General features: G+C 43.9%; 1 protein-coding gene across 1 annotated transcript in view; it reads right to left on the bottom strand.

Annotated features, from left to right (window-relative positions):
- The window catches only part of T265_07376 (hypothetical protein), a gene marked incomplete at both ends in the record, with an annotated part of 25,027 nt that extends 5,913 nt beyond the window's left edge, over nt 1-19,114 (bottom strand). The window contains 4 exons of the mRNA XM_009172880.1: nt 6,537-6,600; nt 7,270-7,493; nt 17,703-17,898; nt 19,032-19,114. Coding sequence (XP_009171144.1) covers nt 6,537-6,600; nt 7,270-7,493; nt 17,703-17,898; nt 19,032-19,114 — 567 coding nt within the window. The remainder of the gene's footprint in view (nt 1-6,536; nt 6,601-7,269; nt 7,494-17,702; nt 17,899-19,031) is intronic.
- Between the last annotated feature and the right edge of the window lie 545 nt (nt 19,115-19,659).

The following is a 19,659-nucleotide window of genomic DNA, read 5'->3' as shown; positions in this document are numbered from 1 at the left end:
CAAGGTTTTCAAAGTATGCAAAGGCAATAGTGAGCTTTAGTCTGGACTCTTTTTTGCAGAAAACATCCACGAGACCAATCGAAGGAGCTTTTCCAGATAAGCTCCGCCAAAGTATTAGCCCCCACCACCCAAAAAAGACTAGAAAAGAGAGGATATGAAATTTGTACTATTCATTTTTATTGAAGAGGGTGAAATTGAGACATGTCATTAATAATTTGCTTTTCGGAACCTTTGCCTCCAAACGAACTCACACAAGTAGCTGTCCACTAAAGACCGGTGTGTACCGCATTGCGGCTTATTCTGCATCTTTTAGACGTGCCAAGGAGATTCGATGGTTTGCGTGTCAGCTCCAGTAGTTGGATCCACAAAGTTTTCGGTTCGATTAAACGTTTTATGAGTATAATTCATGTTAATCATCATTTCAATTCCTTGGTATAATGCCCACATATCGGAGATGATGACTGAACCGGGAGTGATGCAGGCCTGAATTGTGTGCATCAAAGTAGCCGCGGTTCGATCTGGCACTGCACTGAATAAACGTTGCTGATGGATCACTTCGTTGCTTTGCAAAAAACGTATTGCAGTCCCCTTGTCTTGAACGAAAGTTAAAAGCGTCAAAAAGTTCATTTGAGGTTTTACATTCAAACGGAGAAAACTTACACAAAATGAGTCTAGATGCGGACAAGGGACTGTTTTCATCAAAAATAAGTCAAGGTTGTGTGCGTACAGTAAATTGTAGCTGGAAAAAAGTGGCGGGGCTTAACTTTTCGCACATGCACTTTTTGCATTAATGGCTGAGTTTATCTGAAAAAGATCCGAAATAATTGTCCAGGCTTGCGGTGAATTTTGACCGTACTCAGTAGAAATACTACTTCTGTTGGATTCAAGAAGCAGTCATCCTGATGTTCCTGTTTGGCTAGATAAACCGACTTGCCGTTCGAGTGCATGAAGTCAAATGACCGTTGGGTTTGGGTTGGTTTAGCATGCAGAATTGACTGTTCCTTGCCAAGTTAGCCGTCGTTTTCTAGCAGATATTGTAGTTAGAATGTTGGGCTTGTTTGTACGCTAGGATGGGTTCGGTAGGACGTGTTGAATCGCATCCTGGGCGTTTCACCCCTCCCATATTTCAACTAACAGACATGCTGCCCCCAGTTATTTAACTCTGGGTCATTTAGGCTAGAAACTATTCCAGAAGAAGCGTGATTTCAAGTAAGTTATAATACAAAGTCTGAAAGTTGGCATTCCCTAAACTAAAACGCACTTCAAAGGGGAAAAGAATCCAATGTAAATGTAAGATTTAATATTTTGTTCAATTAGATATCATAATCAGCTGAAAACAGGGATACTACCTGGATTTCATATTGACATACGCCAACAGAAGAAGATCATCAGCGGATATGTGAAAAACAATCTGTCTGTTTCCCGTGGGTAATTTTGCCGCCAAGGTCGATATTTGTTTTTATTTAATTTCGAAGAATATTTGTGAATAATGTTAAGAATTATTTCAGTTATTTTTCCCGGTCTCTTCACCCCTTTTATCTATTGCCATGTATGATCTCTCCTATTCCTAATTCCCATTGAACACAGTAGTCACCTGACTTTACTACCCAGGTCGTGAATCGATTATGTGTACATAGTAGTTAGTCATCAAGGTTGCTGAATACTTTTCGACAACCCACGACCGATTTCGCTCTTCTATAGGCTCATCAAGTAGGCGCACTTCCCGAGTGCCCGTCAAACTTACGTTCTACATCTATTGTACGCAATCGACGAAATACACTCATTCTCCAATTGACTTACTGTGATCGACCGACTCATCTAAGTCTCTCATTTATCATATTCTTCAAGTCAGTGTGCCCACAAACGTTGGTTGGTTGACATCCTATTCGTGATGTATCAGTATTTTGGGAATTGCACGCAATTTGCTGTTCAAACAGAACATTCAGTTTATGGGAACTCAGGGACTACCTCTACTTGATGAGCCTCAAGAGCAGTGAAACTAGCAGTAGGGTCACGAGACGGTTTACGCAACCGTACGAGTAGTGCACTTTAGTTAACAAATACACTGGGACATCTTGAATATGGGTATCGTGTGATGGCCTGAGAAACATTTGCAGGCAGAATCTTTTGGAATAGCTGTCGAACACGCACGTAACAACGCTGGTTGATCACTTTTTTTAGAGTTTGTGTTTGTGAATCTGATGAGTTTTTTTTGAGTTTTTGATACCACAACTCGCCAAAACACGCTGCTTATCTCACAGAATTGCCACTTTAACCGGTTGATATAAAGAATATTCATACATACAGGGTAAGTGTATGAAGGCAGTCGCATGTTCTCCACAGCTGAGGGACCGACAAAGAGTTTGCTACAACAATGTGGTTTAGTAATCAGGTCTGCACTTAAATCGTTCTGGACGTAATGACCCCAACTACATATCGCGTCATATACTTATCTCAAAGGTTCGTAAGCATTCGTCAACTACCTGATCTTGGGTAGATTATTTTCAAGCCTGAATACCCTATCCTAATAGGATACAAGGGCTGTTGGCCGTGGGAGGAGATTTAGGAATCCGTAATGAGATTTTTCCTGTAAGTAAGAGATAGGACAATTGGTGGAGGCGACCATATCACCCCCAAAATGCGCAGTCAGGAAGAGAGGCGGTGATTATATGGCCTAAAAGACTGTTCTCCAGAGTGGCCACAAACAACTGTGGATTCTTAATAGCAGTACTGATACTGGTATTTTTGCGACCGTAGTTGGTTAATCCAGCTTGGGCCATGATCACCAACGCGTGGGACCTGGATCGAGCTCAAGGACGGTCTTCCACCAGCCACTTCCTTCTCAGGCGGAAAAAGAGTTGTGCGTGATTATTAACTAGTAGATATAACTGTTTCAACGGAGAGAGACACGTCTGACCCACAGTTGGTCCTGCTACCATTGTGTCGATACCTACTGAACAACTCCGGTCCTGCTACCATTGTGTCGATACCTACCTGAACAACTCAGTACGTATGGAACCTCGACCAGCGCTAGTCAGAATCGGAGATAGTTATCTACCGCTAGATTCCTGAAATGAAGCAGACTGGTAATTTAATGACAAAGGTCATCAGAATTTCCGAGGGAAAGCCAAATATACAGCCTGAACTGAAGACTTATAGAAAGCCGTATTCTGTTCCAATAAGAAGCATGGTGGGAAGTGTCAGCAACCGATACCCGAAACAGCTAGATAGTAAAATTGAGTGACCCGTCCCATACAGGTCCAGTGTGAACTTATGCACACCACCGGCTCGAGCCTTTTTGGCCAATCCCAACATCTTGAGGCCGGCCTGGATTTGATCCAGCTAAACCGCGCAGTCTAACTTGCACAAAACAGCATCTGATGTGAATAGCTGGCCGAGACGAGACAAACGGCAACCCAACTCAGGGGCTTACAGTGACAAGCCACGGTAGTTTCTCTGTCTGCGGGCTCTACTGCTCCCCTGAGTGCAGCTGCCCGCAGATAGAGATTAAACGGGGATTTTCGACTGAATCGGGTAAAATTGTAGGCGGATACTGAGTGCAGAGCTCAGAAATTTGACTAGTGCGTACGATTTCTGGCCTCGGCGATCTAAAAGAGCCATAAGACAGACTGAACATTGAGACAGGCGACCGGCCCTAATGAGGGTCCACATAATTTCCCATTATTGCTGCGTCTTTTAATTATTCTCATTAGTGCTGTTACAGGAGTTAACCTTATGAGTAGTGTTCCGCCAAGAAAATGTATTTTAATGTCTTGAATATCGTATCAAATAAAAACACGAGGCAGCCGTTGTGCAACATATTCAGTTAAAGGATATTGTAGACAGGTTAAGCTGGGATTTTCTTGGGTCTCACGTTAAAGCCGAATAGGCATATCATTAAGTGCACTTTGCTAGGAGAAACGGAGTCTTCCTTTAAAGGTTTAAGTGAGATTTATAAGCCCTTTTCATTTGTTGCTACTTGTAAAGAGTCACAGTGTTACTCTTCTGGCCGCTACTCAGTCTGACCAGCCTGACGTTATTAAGAAAGAAGTTAACCCTGCAAGTAAGCATACTGTCGAAAGCGAGCGATGTGTGTGCCTCGTGATGTATTCCGCTGCACAGCAGCAAGAGAATGAGTATACTAACATATTTTGGGCATGGATAGGCACCCTATCTTTGAGATTAAAGGGGCACAAACGATTGCTGGTGAACCAGGTTCGGAGTGTCAAATTGATGTCGTTGCCCTGGGCTTGGCACTGGGCCCAATGCTAGTCAACATTTTCATGAGTTAACTTGAAAATGGTCCCTTAAAGCCTAGCATAGAGAATATGAAGTATTACTGCCTATATGTAGACGACGTCTTCGCTGTTGTGAACAATAAAGACGAATTGGAATCACTCCAAAAACAGTTCAATACGGCCCACACTGTCATTCAATTCACTTCGGAAGGAGAAACCGATAACTTCTCCCACTTCCTGAATGTTGGCCTTGAACGACGTCACGATGGGACGCTGAAACGATCGGTGTACCGAAAAACTACCTGGTCTGGTCAACACTTTGGCTTTAGCAGCTTCGTGCCACTAAAGGAGTAGCGGAACCTGATCCATAGCCTAACTAACAGAGCAAAGAAAATATGCTCTGATGATGCGCGGGAACACGAATTTCGAACTCTTACCAACGTCCTGAGAGACAATGGATTCCCGAGAAGTTTATTACAAATGTAATATGCATGCTATGGAAGCACCAGGGGACAGTGATTCTCCGAACGCAGGTGTTCACGACAATTTCTATGGATGGAAAACAGAAACCAAACTCATGAGCCAAAGCCCAGTAAGCAAGGTTGTACATCACCAATACTTATATATAAATCAATCAAACTGACAGACACCGTATACTACACAAAGCATTTGAACGGGGAGGAAGCAAACACCATCACAGCCACCGCTGGAGGGAAACCAGTTTACATTAGCCTCCCGTTTAAGGGAGATATACCGGCCGATCTACTGAACAGAATGCTTTCCACCAGTCTGAACAAAGTTTTTCCGGCCGCAACACTCCGAACCTAGTTCACCAGCAATCGTTTGTGCCCCTTTAATCTCAAGGATAGAGTGTCTGTCCATGCCCAAAATATGTTAGTATACTCATTCCCTTGCTGCTGTGCAGCAGAATACATCGGACGAATGACTAGGCAACTCCGCTAAAGAATGAAGGAACACAATCCACCCTGGCTAGCTTCTGGAACTAGGAGGACGATAACCAACTCCGTAGTACAACATTTATCTGGCACTGCACATAAAGTGATACCCATCCAAAGCTTCCGCGTTGTTTACCAGTCGCCGGCTAATCAACCCAGATCAGTACAGCAGCGCACAATTGCAGTGGCTGAAGCTATCGCCATACGACATCGCGACCCGATCCTTTGTCGGCAAAAACGCTTTGTTCGTGTGTTGTACTTACCATGGTCCAACTCACCTCCCCTCACACATGCACCTTGTGCTGAACACACAACTACAGCACCCCCCGCGCTGACTAATTCAAGTCATCCTATTGGTAACCTGAACTAATTGATCTTTGATAGGTAGTCAATGTCGTCTCACTCGATTTCCTGTCCATTTACACCATACTCATTCAACTATGTTAAATACTGTTCTCTTAGCCTTTGCAATTGTATGAATTGAAAAGACCCTGCCGAAAACATGTTCGTCAACCCATCTGTGTACATATTTACCTGATTTAATCTCCTGTCCTAAAAGAAACTTACATCTGAACTCCTCCAATTACTTTAGAATGAAGCTTTCATGTCACATTGGTGACGCTCATGGTGTGACAAATCCCAAGAAAACAAGGAAACTTTCCTACTTAAATGCCTTTTGTGTTTTCGCTTGAGAAATGAGAGTATAAGATACAGTCTAGTATTACGGTTGTTTTCACTTTGACTATAATTTCTACTAATCTTTCATTATATATATATATATATATATATATATATAATGAAAGATTAGTAGAAATTATAGTCAAAGTGAAAACAACCGTAATACTAGACTGTATCTTATACTCTCATTTCTCCTGATAATTTAGTTTGAATTCCTATCATTCCTCCCGAATGGATACCATATATACCAGGCAGAATGTGTGCGTTTACTGATGTTCATTTCATTTCAGACAACTGGTTGAGAACACAACTACAGGACTAATATCCGGTCAAACAGCAACTGATTATGTCATCATTGGAACGCGGCTTGTAGGGGATGTTTGAACAACAGGACATCCTGTGCACGTTGAATGGAATATCGCGCACGGGTGGCCGGTGTGTACTTACAGAGTCTATAGGAATTTCACATTAGGAGCTCTCTAACACATTTGGGTCACACGCGAGATGTCGGCCAAAACCTTCTATTGCAGTTCTCAGATCTGGTGAAAACAGAGCAGTGGGGGAATAGATTCCAAATTCTCATTGCAATTTACCCAGCTGTTGCAAAATTAATAATCAGCAGTTCAGTTTTGCGATTTCATTTTCCGCGAATTTCCTCGCACACCTTTGGTCGGTGCAATTTTTGCCTGGCCTCCCCTGTAGCAGCCGAACTTGTATCCACTATCATCCTGATCAAGCCAGAGACAAACGATCGTAGTTACTCATTTACCTGCGTTCTCATCAAAGCTCCGATGATATCCGAACTTAAGTCAACATACTGGTAACCCATTGTGTTGTCTAACAGATTTAGCAGGAGCCACATTCACACGCAGCGAACATGAATTATTTCGCATCGGTCAAAGGTCATTGTGCCCATTCTCACCAGCCCAGTGAAGTGACAGAGGTTAAGCGGACAGCCGGGTCTACGTAGCGTTAGATGTAAGCTCGCTGAAAAAGGCACAGATGTGAGGGGCAGCGAGCCAATGTCTGGGGCGCATGGCTTACTTATTTCCAGGCCTAAAAATAAATGAAACCAGTGGGAATACACCAGTTTGCAAGCAAATTTGGTTTTGCGAGAGGCGCACCTGGAACCCAGCTGAATCTCCCGTTTGTGATGTTTCCAGGCGACTGAATGAGCTGCACCAGGCCGCCTCATGTTTCAATCGCTAAGATATTCGAGATGTCGCGATACATGTATACTCCTAATACACTACTCATAAGGTTGCTGAAAATTCTTCGAAAGCTCACGACCAGTTTTGCTCTTCTTGGGGCTCATCGGGTAGGCGCAGTTCCCGGGTTGCAAGAAATTAGCTAAATACACTTGTTTACTGACAAATTTGGTTTTGCGAGAGACTCACCTGGATCCCGCTAAATCTCTCTTTCGTGATGTTTTCAGGAGTTCCAGGTTGACGGAAACTTGGGCACTGCGCCTACCTGACGAGACCAGTAGGATTTTGTCCTTCTCAGGAGTTGGTAGTGGGAGAGTTTCAACAGCCTTTTGAGTAGTGTGTTCCATAGTGAAAATATACTCCGATATCTCGAGCAGCTGAGATATTATACGACTTTTGCGTACCATAGTAAGCTGTAAAAATATCATATAGGGGAGTTTGTCTGAGTCTCCCGTTAAGACCAAATTGATTTGCAAATCAGTGTACTTCATTTAATGCTTGTAATCTGGTTCCCAGGTGTGACCTAAGAAAACTCGGAGACTAACTCTACCTGTTGAGCTTCAAGAAGAGCAAGACCAAAAGTGGACTGTCGAAGAGTTTTCGGTGGCCATATGAATAGTGCATTCTGTCTGGAAAAGAAATCGGCACGATATTTCCTGCCGCGTAGTTTACTGGGACGGCTTGATTCAGGTAGTAAGTTTGAACTTCCATTGTCGTGCTTGTATTTTTGTCGATAGTCAGTCATATTCAGTAGAAATATTTGCTTCTGAGGTTAGCCGGCAACCTTGTGAGTAGTTTATTAGCCTATATATAGTTCGTGTGAGACAGTTTAAGAGTTTTAGGCAGTTTATAGGTACCGGGGAATGAAAAGGACGAAATATTGGTGTACTAAACGTCCGAAAGAACAGGCCAATGACACCGATAAAATCAGTAGTTGATACCCTCAGTTCATATCAGCCTGGTTACTGCTTGGAAAATGGATTATTTAATTGAATAGCATCCTAACTGTCAATATAGATATCAAGGGAATTCAAGAAGTACAGCAGTCTATCTCATCTTTAAAGTATAGATATGAGAAAGTTCTGTGTTTGAAAGCAATCAGACTGAAGCGGGGATTAAAGTAAATAGAATATCACACTACCTAGAGACATGACTTGGAAAAACCAATGCTTAGTGACGCGAGAGGGGTAATTTTGAACGGTTCGCATTGTTTCGCACGTGACCAGCATGGCCTGGTAAAAAGGAGCTTCAAATGTCTGAAACCAATACGAAGGATCCGCGTTCGTTTGGGAAGCAGTTTTGTGAGGAAACAGCCTGGTTACCATGAGGCTGGTTGAAGCTAGCACGACAGGTTTATGTGGAATTACCCCGAATAATGACTTCACTCCAGGTAGTAGGTGGACGCCAGAGGGGTCAGCACTTTCAAAACGATAGCAGTGGTTCGCCATTCCAAAGTCAACCGCTAGATTGCGGGTCAACACACGAAGAGTCGCCATTCCAAAGTCAACCGCTAGATTGCCGGTTAACACACCAGGATTAAACAAGAATGTTAACTCAGTCCACCACTGGCTGCTATCCTTATCCACAGTCTTTTACTGAGCAAAAGTTCATCCTAAGTTCTCGAATTATTCTTTATTTCGGTATTTATATTTTAAGGATGGGTTCTATGCTAACACTAGCCCTCAACTATCTTTCACCCGCTTGTTCTCTTTCGGTTCGTCCACATCCAGTTTCCGACAACAAACAAGTGTTTCTGTTGTTTTTACCGCCTTTCCGATCGCGTTGATTTATTCCTCCTAAGCAGCCCTATTCCACTGATAAAACTCAACATTCACAACACCAAATGTCTTACTCGCTTGAGAGTTACCGACCAAGCTGGCTAACAGAGTGGTTTCCCCTTAGCGGTTGTTTCGTCTTACCCGGAACTTTTCGTACTGGCATGTCGAAACGTGACGGTGCCACCCTACCCAGTACAGACCTCTCCTTCATCCTGCCTTTCTCAATGTGGAGAACGCACCAGTCACTCGACTAATGTTTCCTCGCCAATCCACCTGTCTCCAGACAGACTATTCAGCCAGTCTTAACCTTAGGGAATACTGAAGCACTGCGGCGAATTGCTGAAAGAAACGTGCTAGCCTTCAAAAGGCCACAGACGACTGATCGCCTCGGAGCACAAGAATGTCATTCAGCTTCAATTTATGCTATACGGAATCCACGCTTTCCCGAAGAAATCACCCCCAAACCGAGCTAATGCCACTACCTAGAGATCAAACTACTTGAGAAAAATGGTCCCAAATTTTGTGGTACCATAAGACGCGTAATGGTGTGTCTTCACTCTGGCCCGAAATCCAGTTGTGCAAACCTTGTTATTGAGGTGCAAACCAGCCTGGCTCAAAACGAACGCTGATAAACTCCCAGATTTCCAGACTGGCAGTGGAAGCAGATTTCCGTACTTTCCAATCCAATACTCCCGTGCGATCTTGCACTGGAGGACGTTTTTCCCTAATCCAATTTCGAACCTCTGCTCTGCTTCGTGGAGGACCTCACGTGAAAAAGTTCCGTCCGTAGGGATTCGTTGCCTGCGTCATGTACCGTTCGAATGTACCAGTTTTTATCACAAGCCTCCAAATGTGCCTTTGCGTTAGTGGCCCTATCTGTACTTTAATAAAGTAATCTCATCCACATCGACAACCTAACAAGTTCAGCTACGCACATTCACACAGACACGCTAGTGCGAAAATGTCGGACGGAAAGGCCTTTGCAACAAGGTGTGCACAGATGAGCAAAGCAAGTGGAGGTTAAAAGTACATGAGTGGAGTAAGCAAATAAATGGGGGGAATTATCATCAGGTCAAGCTAAACTCAAAAGCCACGAAATCAACTGGTATTAGCAGACGCTCAGCTGAGTTGTTATTGTTGCAAATGAGTGTCATTAATACTTAGACGTAACATGCTACCCATGTGGGGGTTGAAAGCTCTTCGACAGCCCACGAACTATTTCGTCCTGCTAGAGACTCATCAGGTAGGCACAGTTCTCGAATTTCCGTCAACCTTATTTTCTGCTTGAACACAAATTGCACGAAATTAGCCAAATACACTCATTTGCATACCAGTTTGGCTTCACGGGGGACTCATGTAGAACCCGGCTGAGCCTCTCGTTTACGATACTCTTCTTCATCGTTTAGTGGTTGGATAAGGATATACCTTGCCAAAGAGCCTTAATAAGAGGGAAACTCGAGTCCATTGCCACCCACTTTTGTGTGGACTCAAAAGGATAAGTGCGCCAGTACTGGGTGAGGATTGTTCAAACGAAAGTGATGCAAACTTGAATCTTACAAATTTCGCAACCTCCCACAATAGAATTGGTCAGTTGCCATACTCCTTGATTCTCACAACCTCTCCTCGTAATCATGTCGGCAAAATACATCTTGGAGGATCAAAATGGACTGTAACTGGTCTGAATTCGCATTACTCCACACCCACACTTTCAGAATGATTCATCCGGATTTACCCTAAATCCTACTTAATAACTGGTTTGAAAGTTTCTGTTTCATGCCGGATCACGGTCAGTCAGGTATTAACCTGAGCTATAGCTGAGCGGTATCCGGAAAATCAGAGAGGCCGGAATTAATCTGTGTGCCAGTCTGATACCAAAGTATGCCAACTCGAACATACTTGATCTTTAAATGTAATTTCAGGAAACAGCATGCTAGAATTCCGTGTGGCATCATTTGTTTACGACGAATGCACTGCCCAAAAGCCACTCGACCTTCCGCTTCGCCCTCTATTAGTGATATCGCATGAAAGTCTTTCGAGTCTGATGTAGAGTCCTGTATCAGCAGCCACTAAGAAATGACAGCGGGCTAGTTAATCAGAACCTTTATAGTCCCTCATTTGAGGCCCTAAGTCACGTTTTTGTCTTTGACTTGACTTCTACGGAAATCTTGATGGATAGTGAAATTTCAAAAAAAAAACGAGGAAGTTGGTTGGTCAGATGTTTGTACAGACAAGTATCTTTCTTGATTTAGACAGCAGACTTGTTCTGAAGCAAAATGAACGTCCATCTCAATCTGCTTTAGTAGGGTATTTCGTATTCTATCCGAATTCATGTACAGAGTTTATATAAGTACTCCTAGTCACAAATACCTTCCTATCATCCTCGAAGAAGTGAAGCATGAGATATTTTCCCACCGCGAAGAATGAACTTCGTAACTAGTGTCAATCCATTGATCATTTAGGATTTTTCTAGTTCTGAAAATTCAACTAGGGAAATAACTTGCTAACCAATTAGACTACTTGAATGAAACGTCCGTCTGTCTCATCGCTACTCACCGTCTTCTCTTAATTGAGACTTGTTCCGCAGGGACGTGTGAAAGAATCGAAGGATTAAGCAAATCTTTCAACCTAAAATGAAATTCTACTGAAAAGGTTCCCGTTTAAGAGGACGAAACCCTTACACAGTGGTCTGATGAGAGCAGCACTGTGACCACATATTATGCGGATGATAGAGCCCACTGGTAGTTTCTTAAATCATGTTCAGGAGTAACGCGACACAAAACTCTTACGGTGCGTGTAGAATTCTATGGAAAATGAACTTTTTAGCACCAGTGGACACACGAGCCATGTGCTGTACAGATATAAACTGAAGGATCGAGCGCTACAATCGACGTGAAGATGTGTATCCATTCTGGAATTGTGTGCTCAGTAGTTAGCTTAGTTCGCGTATTTCAGTAATACAGTCAGTCATCTTTTATTTTGCGGCATCTCTAGTCATCACGTTACCCACACAACATAGGAAACGAATTATACTGGATTCGCCGTGATCGAGGTCAGTGCATGTACCTAAATGGGGCCCAAGATGATGATCAGTTTTTGAAAACTATCAATCTATTCAACTCGTAGATGGTTTCCAACGAACATGTATGATCCCCACAAAAACGGTTGTTTCCACTTGATTGGCAGATAGCACGAGTTCGAAAACACGAGTGTGTAGTGGTGTGCTACAGGTGGTCATTTAACGGCTGCTCTGAATTTTCTTTCAAACATGTTCTTCCTGGAACTTCTCTGAAGCATTATTTAGTTTTCTGAAATACAATTCAGTCAGATTGTTCTTAGTTATGGTTGAGAAAGTGCGCGATAATCTGTCTTCGTCACATTTCATTATCTGACTTTACCGCCCGAACTTTTGCCAGTCCAGTATGGCAAGGCAAACTCAAGTTCCTGTTAAATAATTCAAAAGGGGAAATTAAACATAAAGCTAAATGTTCACTGTGCTGATTTTCTTCCTCAATTCAGGAATGATTTGTTCAGCTTACTCTATTTGACTGTTGTTCCTCTGTTCAGACATACTGTGCACCCAGAAGTGCCACCTGCATGAGTTAGTTAAACTATCTTACTCGGAGTACGGCAGTGAAGCATCGGTGTTGAACACTGATGTCATGCTGTCGATGATGATGATGATGATGATCTTACTCGGAGGTACGTGTTATAATGCTGCTGCATACTTGTATGGTAAGTTCAAATGTTCTTGTACGAGTAGAGCTAACCATTGAAAGTGCAGTCTGCTTGCGAAATTCTCTCCACTCGCACTTCGAGAGTTACTCATTCATGAAAATCGATACTCCTGCTGTTATTTACACTCTGACTGTAACTGTAGGGACTCATCGATAACGGGAGCACATCCAGTTGCTTGAAAAAAAAACACCATAAACGAGAGATTCAGCTGGGTTTCCAAGTTAGTCACCCGTGAATAAAAATTGGTATGCAAATGAGTGTAGTTACCAGAACTTCCATTCAGAATTCGCTCAAGTACCATTGTATCGTGGGTGGCCGTCTATCAGTTACGCGCGAACTCAACCTGCCAGAGTGCCCGATAGTCAGAAGACAGGACGGCACACGGCTGTGTTGTCAGGACAAACATACACAGCTTCTGCGTAAGTGACCACTAGAGGGCCAATTATGGTCGTCCACTTGTTCGTTCTGTACGTCCAATGACGGTGTTCTGTCGTGAACAATTTTCGCCCCACTCCGCTGGTCACATGCTACTAAGCCGTGCCATCCGGAATGTGTGGGACCGATGGTGAGCTTGGGGACGCGTCGTTCTCTGCACATGCACATATTTCATGTCTGGACGCGTCCCGACAAATACCGAACACCATTTCATTGTGCTTTGTTGATGTTGCCCTGAAACAGCGTAATTCCATATTTTCCACACCAGCCTGACGATTCGACATTACCAGCAAGAATTGCAAGGTCGCAGACTGAGGTCTTCAGTATCCCCGATTATGGATAAGATTTGCGTGGAAGGCTTCGAGAAAATAGCCTTGACTGGATAACATTAACCTCCGGCCATTTGTTGGCGTTGTCTTGACAGCACTTTTTGTGATCAGATGTGATATGGTTAACAACTCTCACGATGGTTTTCACCCTTCTCGGAACAATACCCTTCCTGGACTATGTGACATATAAGAGTGTTGGGGAATTTAAAAACTTCCAGAGACCAACGGACACGGACCGTCTCAGACTACTGATCAACACATGGGAAGGTTGTGTACGCTATCACTAGCCCATCAATGTTTCGTCGAGTGAGAAGTGATCAGCAGCTCAAATCGAGGTTACAAACAAACCCCAATACCTAGTGGGTCGGATCAGGCAACAATTGACATGAGTATCGGTTCCGATACCTAGACTTAGTTTGACACATATAAAGCGGGAACGTCTGGAATTATTCGACAATTGCTGAACATAGGCAACAATCGACTAGTGTTCCAGAGGAGGAGAACGCTACATTTATTGTTGGTGCAATTGAAGGTCCCTTCAAGGCTAAAAGGACTAGAGATTGCACATAAAAGTAAATGCAACAACTGCACTGAAGGCATTAACGAAAGATGAACAAAGCTAACGGATACGAAGTACTGTTCAAAACATATCGATGGCAGGACATGGATATGGAACAGATCTGAAAAACGTAGCAATTTTCAGACTAAGAATGTGAATCACACCACATGGGCTGATGGCCGAGACGGCGGAAATCACCAAGTCTCCCAGTGTGAATGAAATCGAGGACTGGTAAGCGTATGGAGAGCGGCGTTAGATAAGCCGGAATGACACGTGATGGTGTGTGGTTGTCAGTGCGTTAGAAAAAGAGGTAGGAAGTCCAACTTGACGAAAGTTCACGTAATCCCTCTCTCCTTTACACAACTATCGCAGCACTAGTTCACTGACAGAAGAAAATTGCAATCGACATTCAAGAGGGGTCTTCACGTGAAGTGAACCGGAAGGTCGAGATCCAAGACAGGACCCAAATCGGTGCGAGTCTCTCCCCCTCCCCACGCACTAACACCATCTAACAAACAAAATCCCTTAGCCGCCACCTAACGCCGATTTAGCTAGACAATAGGGAAAGGTCTTACTAGATGATGCTCCTTCTGCCTTAAACTTGGATCAAGCTCGTAACCTGTCAGGACGCGCCCAGACAGAAGAAAAAGCACATGTGCAGAGAGTGACGCATCCTTAAGGTCGCTATGGGTTCGACACACCCGGAAAGTAGGTGAGTTGGCGGCTCCTACCAAATACGGCTTAGCAACACATGACCAGCGTAGTGAGTCTGAGACTGTTCACGACCGAAACACCACCATAGGCTGTACGGAACGAACAAGTGAACGACCATATTTGGCCAGTTAGTCATCCTATATATTACGCAGACGCTCTGTATGTTTTGTCCTGGCAATACAGCCGTGTCCCCAGTTCTCTGTCTTCTCCCTATCGCGTAGTCTGGCAGGCTCAGCGCAGGCGTAACCCATAGACGGCCACCCACGATACAACATAACCTGGTCACTTGACCTGACAAAGTATTTGTATCAAAAGCGAAACGTATATCTTCCGTCCGCTTTCCAAAATTTCTCGAAAATGATGCCTTCTCAATCATTTCCAGGCTTTTTATAACCAAATGAGGATTTTGTTGTTAATAGAAACAGTTCGAGGTGCACGCTTCAGGGCGAAGGTATGGTCCGCCCCCAGATCTGGTTCACCTACTAGCCACTTGGTTTTACAAAGTGCTAACAGTGGCATCAATTTTAAATTTTCCTCATGGTCTTCCTCAAAAAATGAGCCTTATAGTCGCGTTCGCCAGGGTCCTCTGCGCATTTCCTAGCTGCTGCACCAGCATGCTTTCACTGCCTGTGTTCACACGGTGTACTCCTGAAGGTCATTCATGAGCCCTCTTTCTCAACCTCAGGTGAGCAATCCTGTTTGGCGTTCAACCACAAGCAAAAGGTGGATATAACGTTTGAGACGGGTGTCCGTTTGGCTTATCGCTGATCGGAAACAGTACAAACATGCCTGTCTGTCCGACTTTCAAGGTTGTGTGCCGGTGAGTAGCAGCTGGTCGGTTAATAAGCCTGCCTTATCGACTACGGTGGCAATCCTGTTTTTCCGGTGAATCACCAGTTGCATATGTGATCACGCAGACAGTTGATCCCATACGCATTTCGGCACCACCGAATGGTCCACTCGCGTGACTGAATAGCCTGGTAAAAAACGACCGAAGCAGATATTTTTGAGGGCATACTGCATTGCAATACTAATGTGCTTGAAACGGAATAATTAAGGCCACGAATACTCCATGATCTTTCGTTTTGCAGAGTTTGTAACACGCACATATTCATATACTTGTTCATTGCGGTCTGTGATCGCAACGTAACATTGCGAAGAAGCAGTCCTGAAACAACTGACTGCATTCACTAAGGATTACAAGACGAGTTTTCACACCAATAGAGACCGGAAAGTAACCCGTCTGACCCGTAGAAAGCCTACTTTCTTTGAAAGAACGCTACTCTTGAGGTTGCTGAAAGCAGGTCAGCAGCCCATGAGCGGTTTCGCCCTTCTTAGCGCTCATCAGTTAGGTACCAGCTGAAACAAGAGACAGCCTTTGTATAGCACATTTATCTAGGGAATAATATGGGTTTAATAACACGGGAGAATAACATAACTGGATGTATCTGGCAAATTTTGTACAATTTGAGTTCAAGTAGAACATAAGGTGGCAGACACCATGGGACTACGCCTACCTGATGAGCCTCAAGAAGAAGGAAACCGATAGTGGGTTGTCTTAGTTTCCAGCAACCTTGCGAGTAGTTTCCATCATGAAAATTTCTCAACTGCCGTATCAATTGAGACAGGAGGAGGCCTCAGTGCAGCACGTTCAGTTGAATTATACCACAAGCTTCATCCGGTTCAGAGATGACTTTCCTAGGTTTACTAACCCTTTCTCTTTAACCGATCTGATCATACCGCCACGTTGATGCCCACCATTACACGATCTCGTTGATTTTAATCACGTGTGTGCGTGTGGTAACAACGCTGTCACGGTCGTAGTATCACCTTAAGAGGTGCTTGCGACGCTGGATTGATTGAGCATTTTGCACCTGTAGGTGCGTTGTGTGAGCAAACGCATAAATTAGTCGCTCATTACTTGCAGTGTGGTGAGTGTAATGGTCTTCCCTATAAATGTCAAATGATATTTCTACTCACTGTTGTTCAATCCAAATGATCACCGTCAAGCTAGCGCCCACCTCCTGCGGCCACCTAATGACACATCTAACAGAAAAAAATACAAAGACTGCCACGCAGTTTGTCCTTCGAACAATCGAGAATTATGCTGTTGAAGCGTTAGTAGGGAACATATCCGGCAAATCTTTCTGAACAGGCTGTTAGACGGTTCCAGTATGACACAACCGAAATAATTATCGTTTCAGAAAAAGTCTGGTAAACAATCGGTAGTTTTTATTTGAACAACGTTTCGCTTTGAGACAAAATCTTCATCAGTCCAAATGAACAGGTCGCCAAATTGGCTAGATTATAAGGCAGACGGGGAACCAATCAGTAAGTCCTCTTCACACTAGATCAGTGTTGAGTGTCAAATAACGGCTCTTGTCGGCTAGTGTGGGTGCCAAAATCTTGAATTGATGGGTTGGAGGGGTCCCAAATTTTTCTTTCAATAATCTTCCACTTCAGGGTGGTTCACTTGATGATTCACCTCGGGTGCCACTAGTGGATTTTCCTTGATCTTCGTGGGCATGTGGATGTTACGACAATTTAGTTGAGAGGAGGGGGGTGCATAAGGTCGAGTGGAATCCAGATGATGACTACTCTTCCCTCTGATATTTGGAAACCAACACGTGTTAGCTCGAGTGACACAAGACCGTTCTTCACACGCGTGCCAGTTCCACGCCTTCTATTCTGTTAACACTGGGAAGCTTGGCGGTGTCTACCGCCTCGGCTATCAGTCTTTGTGACGTCAAAATCTCCTCAAAACCTCAACATTTTCCAAGTCGATTTTGTGTCCCGTGTCCAGTGCGTGTTCCGCGACTGCCGAGTCTTTTGGTAACGCCTAATATGCATCTGGATTTCTCGGCGGCCTGTTTATTCTTCTACTATGCTCTCCGATTATGGTGTGTAGTTCCCTGGCCGTCTGTCTTATATAGACCTTGGTGCAGTCGTTACACTTAATTTCGTAGACACAGTCCCTGGTTCTGTTTGCCGGGAGGTGATCCTTCAATTGCACCAGTGCAGAGTGCAGAAAGCTACTCGTACGTTAGCCATGTTTAGAATTCTTCGAATAACCTCCGATGTCCCTGGTTTATATGGGACAACAGCGGTCCCGAACCATTCCCTACTGAGTTTCGCTACCTGTGCCAACACCATTCGCAATTGAGGCTTAATCATGCTAGCTGGATATCCACTACCCCGAAGTTTGTCCTTTGCATCACTTTGGGCCACTGTCCGATCAGCTTCTTCTGTGCACAGGGCCTTTACACGCCTAAAAGTTGATGACGCAATATTGGCGAAGCCGACTTCGGATGGGCAGACGTGTAGTTCAAAACTGTTCCGGTGTCGGTTGGCATCTCGTACACTATGGTCTCTCCTCTCCCCCAAAACTTATGTGTCATGCAGTCTAAAAAGGCCAGTGTACCCGAGGTTGACTCCACCTCCATACAAAGTTTGAGGGTTTAGTCTAGTCTCCCCCAAAACTTATGTGTCATGCAGTCTAAAAAGGCCAGTGTACCCGAGGTTGACTCCACCTCCATACAAAGTTTGTGGATTCAAAAAGGCCAGTGTACCCGAGGTTGACTCCACCTCCATACAAAGTTTGATTTGTGGATTCAGTTCACTCAGATAGTTGTAAAACTCACTAAGATTGTCTCGTTTCGTAACGACGAAAGTGTACTCTACATACCGCCAGAATATCTTAGGTGGTTATGGGAATCCAGCTAAAGCTTTCTGTTCAAATTCTTCCACAAATATATTTGTCGAAACCGGGGATATGGAGATCCCATTGCTAGACGTTATTCTTGAGCATAAACCACTGAGTCAAAAGCGAAGTGGGTGAGAGTCAGACATGTTTTTATACCCTCCACTATTTCATCTACCGTGTCAGTTCTGAAAGGGTGGTGTCCGCTAATAGCAGTCGGTATTAGCGACTTCTCAATCGGTTCCAACTGACCGAAAACATTTGGCTTCATTAAGTTTCGACTACACTCATCGCTTCATTGCTACTGGTTACTAAACTGATGTTAGCTCATAAGTGACCTCTGGCACCTTTTCGACTTACCCTGACAAATTGCTTCTGACAGAGTTGCGTGAAAACTGGCTGGATTATTAAGCATAATAATGGACCTTCACGGGGTGTTTGAGCTCATGGTGCCTGTAAGTGACGTCATATTAACCAGAAATGTAGACATACCACTGTTCTTGCCCCGTGCTATATATCATTCATGGTTTGCCACACAAATCAAGGAGTCTCAGTTTACAGGACACGTCTAGTCGTCAGGCGGCATCATGAATACAGACCATAGGTGAGTACTAAAAAGAAAACTGACTTCTGTTCACTTTGGCTCACCAGAAATAAAGAGAAATAAATTGTCGCGGCAAACGGTTTTTGAATTTACTTACCTCCGAAGGTAAAATCGATTGAGAAACGGACTGGAAAACCTTTCTGGTTTCTTTTTATGGGAATTTTGTTTGTACCCTTTCATCTATCTACTGGTAAGGCTCGTCGGACCCGGGCAAGTTGGGCCGTTGCGGAGGAGGTCCCAGTTTGAGGAAGGAGGAACAAGGATGCAGAATACAACGAATTCACTTGTCGGTCGACGGAATTTCCGATTTTTTGGATGAAACTGGAGACGAACTAGAAATATTAATTCGGACCAGTCATGATTCCAATTTTTCGGCAAAAATTCAACGTTTTGCTGTGTTTTCCAAGGCATAAAACGATGGCAAATACCAAATAGAGGAAAACCTAGAAATATTAATTCGGACCAGTCATGATTTCAATTTTTCGGCAAAAATACAACGTTTTGCTGCTTTTTCCAAGGCATAAAATGATGGCAAATACCAAATAGAGGAAAATCGTAGGAATCCGAAAATATCAAAACAGTATCCTCGGTGAAGCGGTGGCTGTTTTTTTGTACTAGCACCGGGCCAGACGACCGACCGAAAGCAGTCGTTTTCAATAAACCCATGGTCATTGCTTACACTAGTAAAGTAGCAGCCTCCTTATCCGGAGCAAACGGGCCCCAGT

Source organism: Opisthorchis viverrini, assembly GCF_000715545.1.
Source record: "Opisthorchis viverrini unplaced genomic scaffold opera_v5_167, whole genome shotgun sequence".
Lineage (NCBI taxonomy): Eukaryota > Metazoa > Platyhelminthes > Trematoda > Opisthorchiida > Opisthorchiidae > Opisthorchis > Opisthorchis viverrini.
The sequence above is the reverse complement of the archived record's forward strand: the minus strand, read 5'-3'. Positions and strand labels throughout refer to the sequence as shown.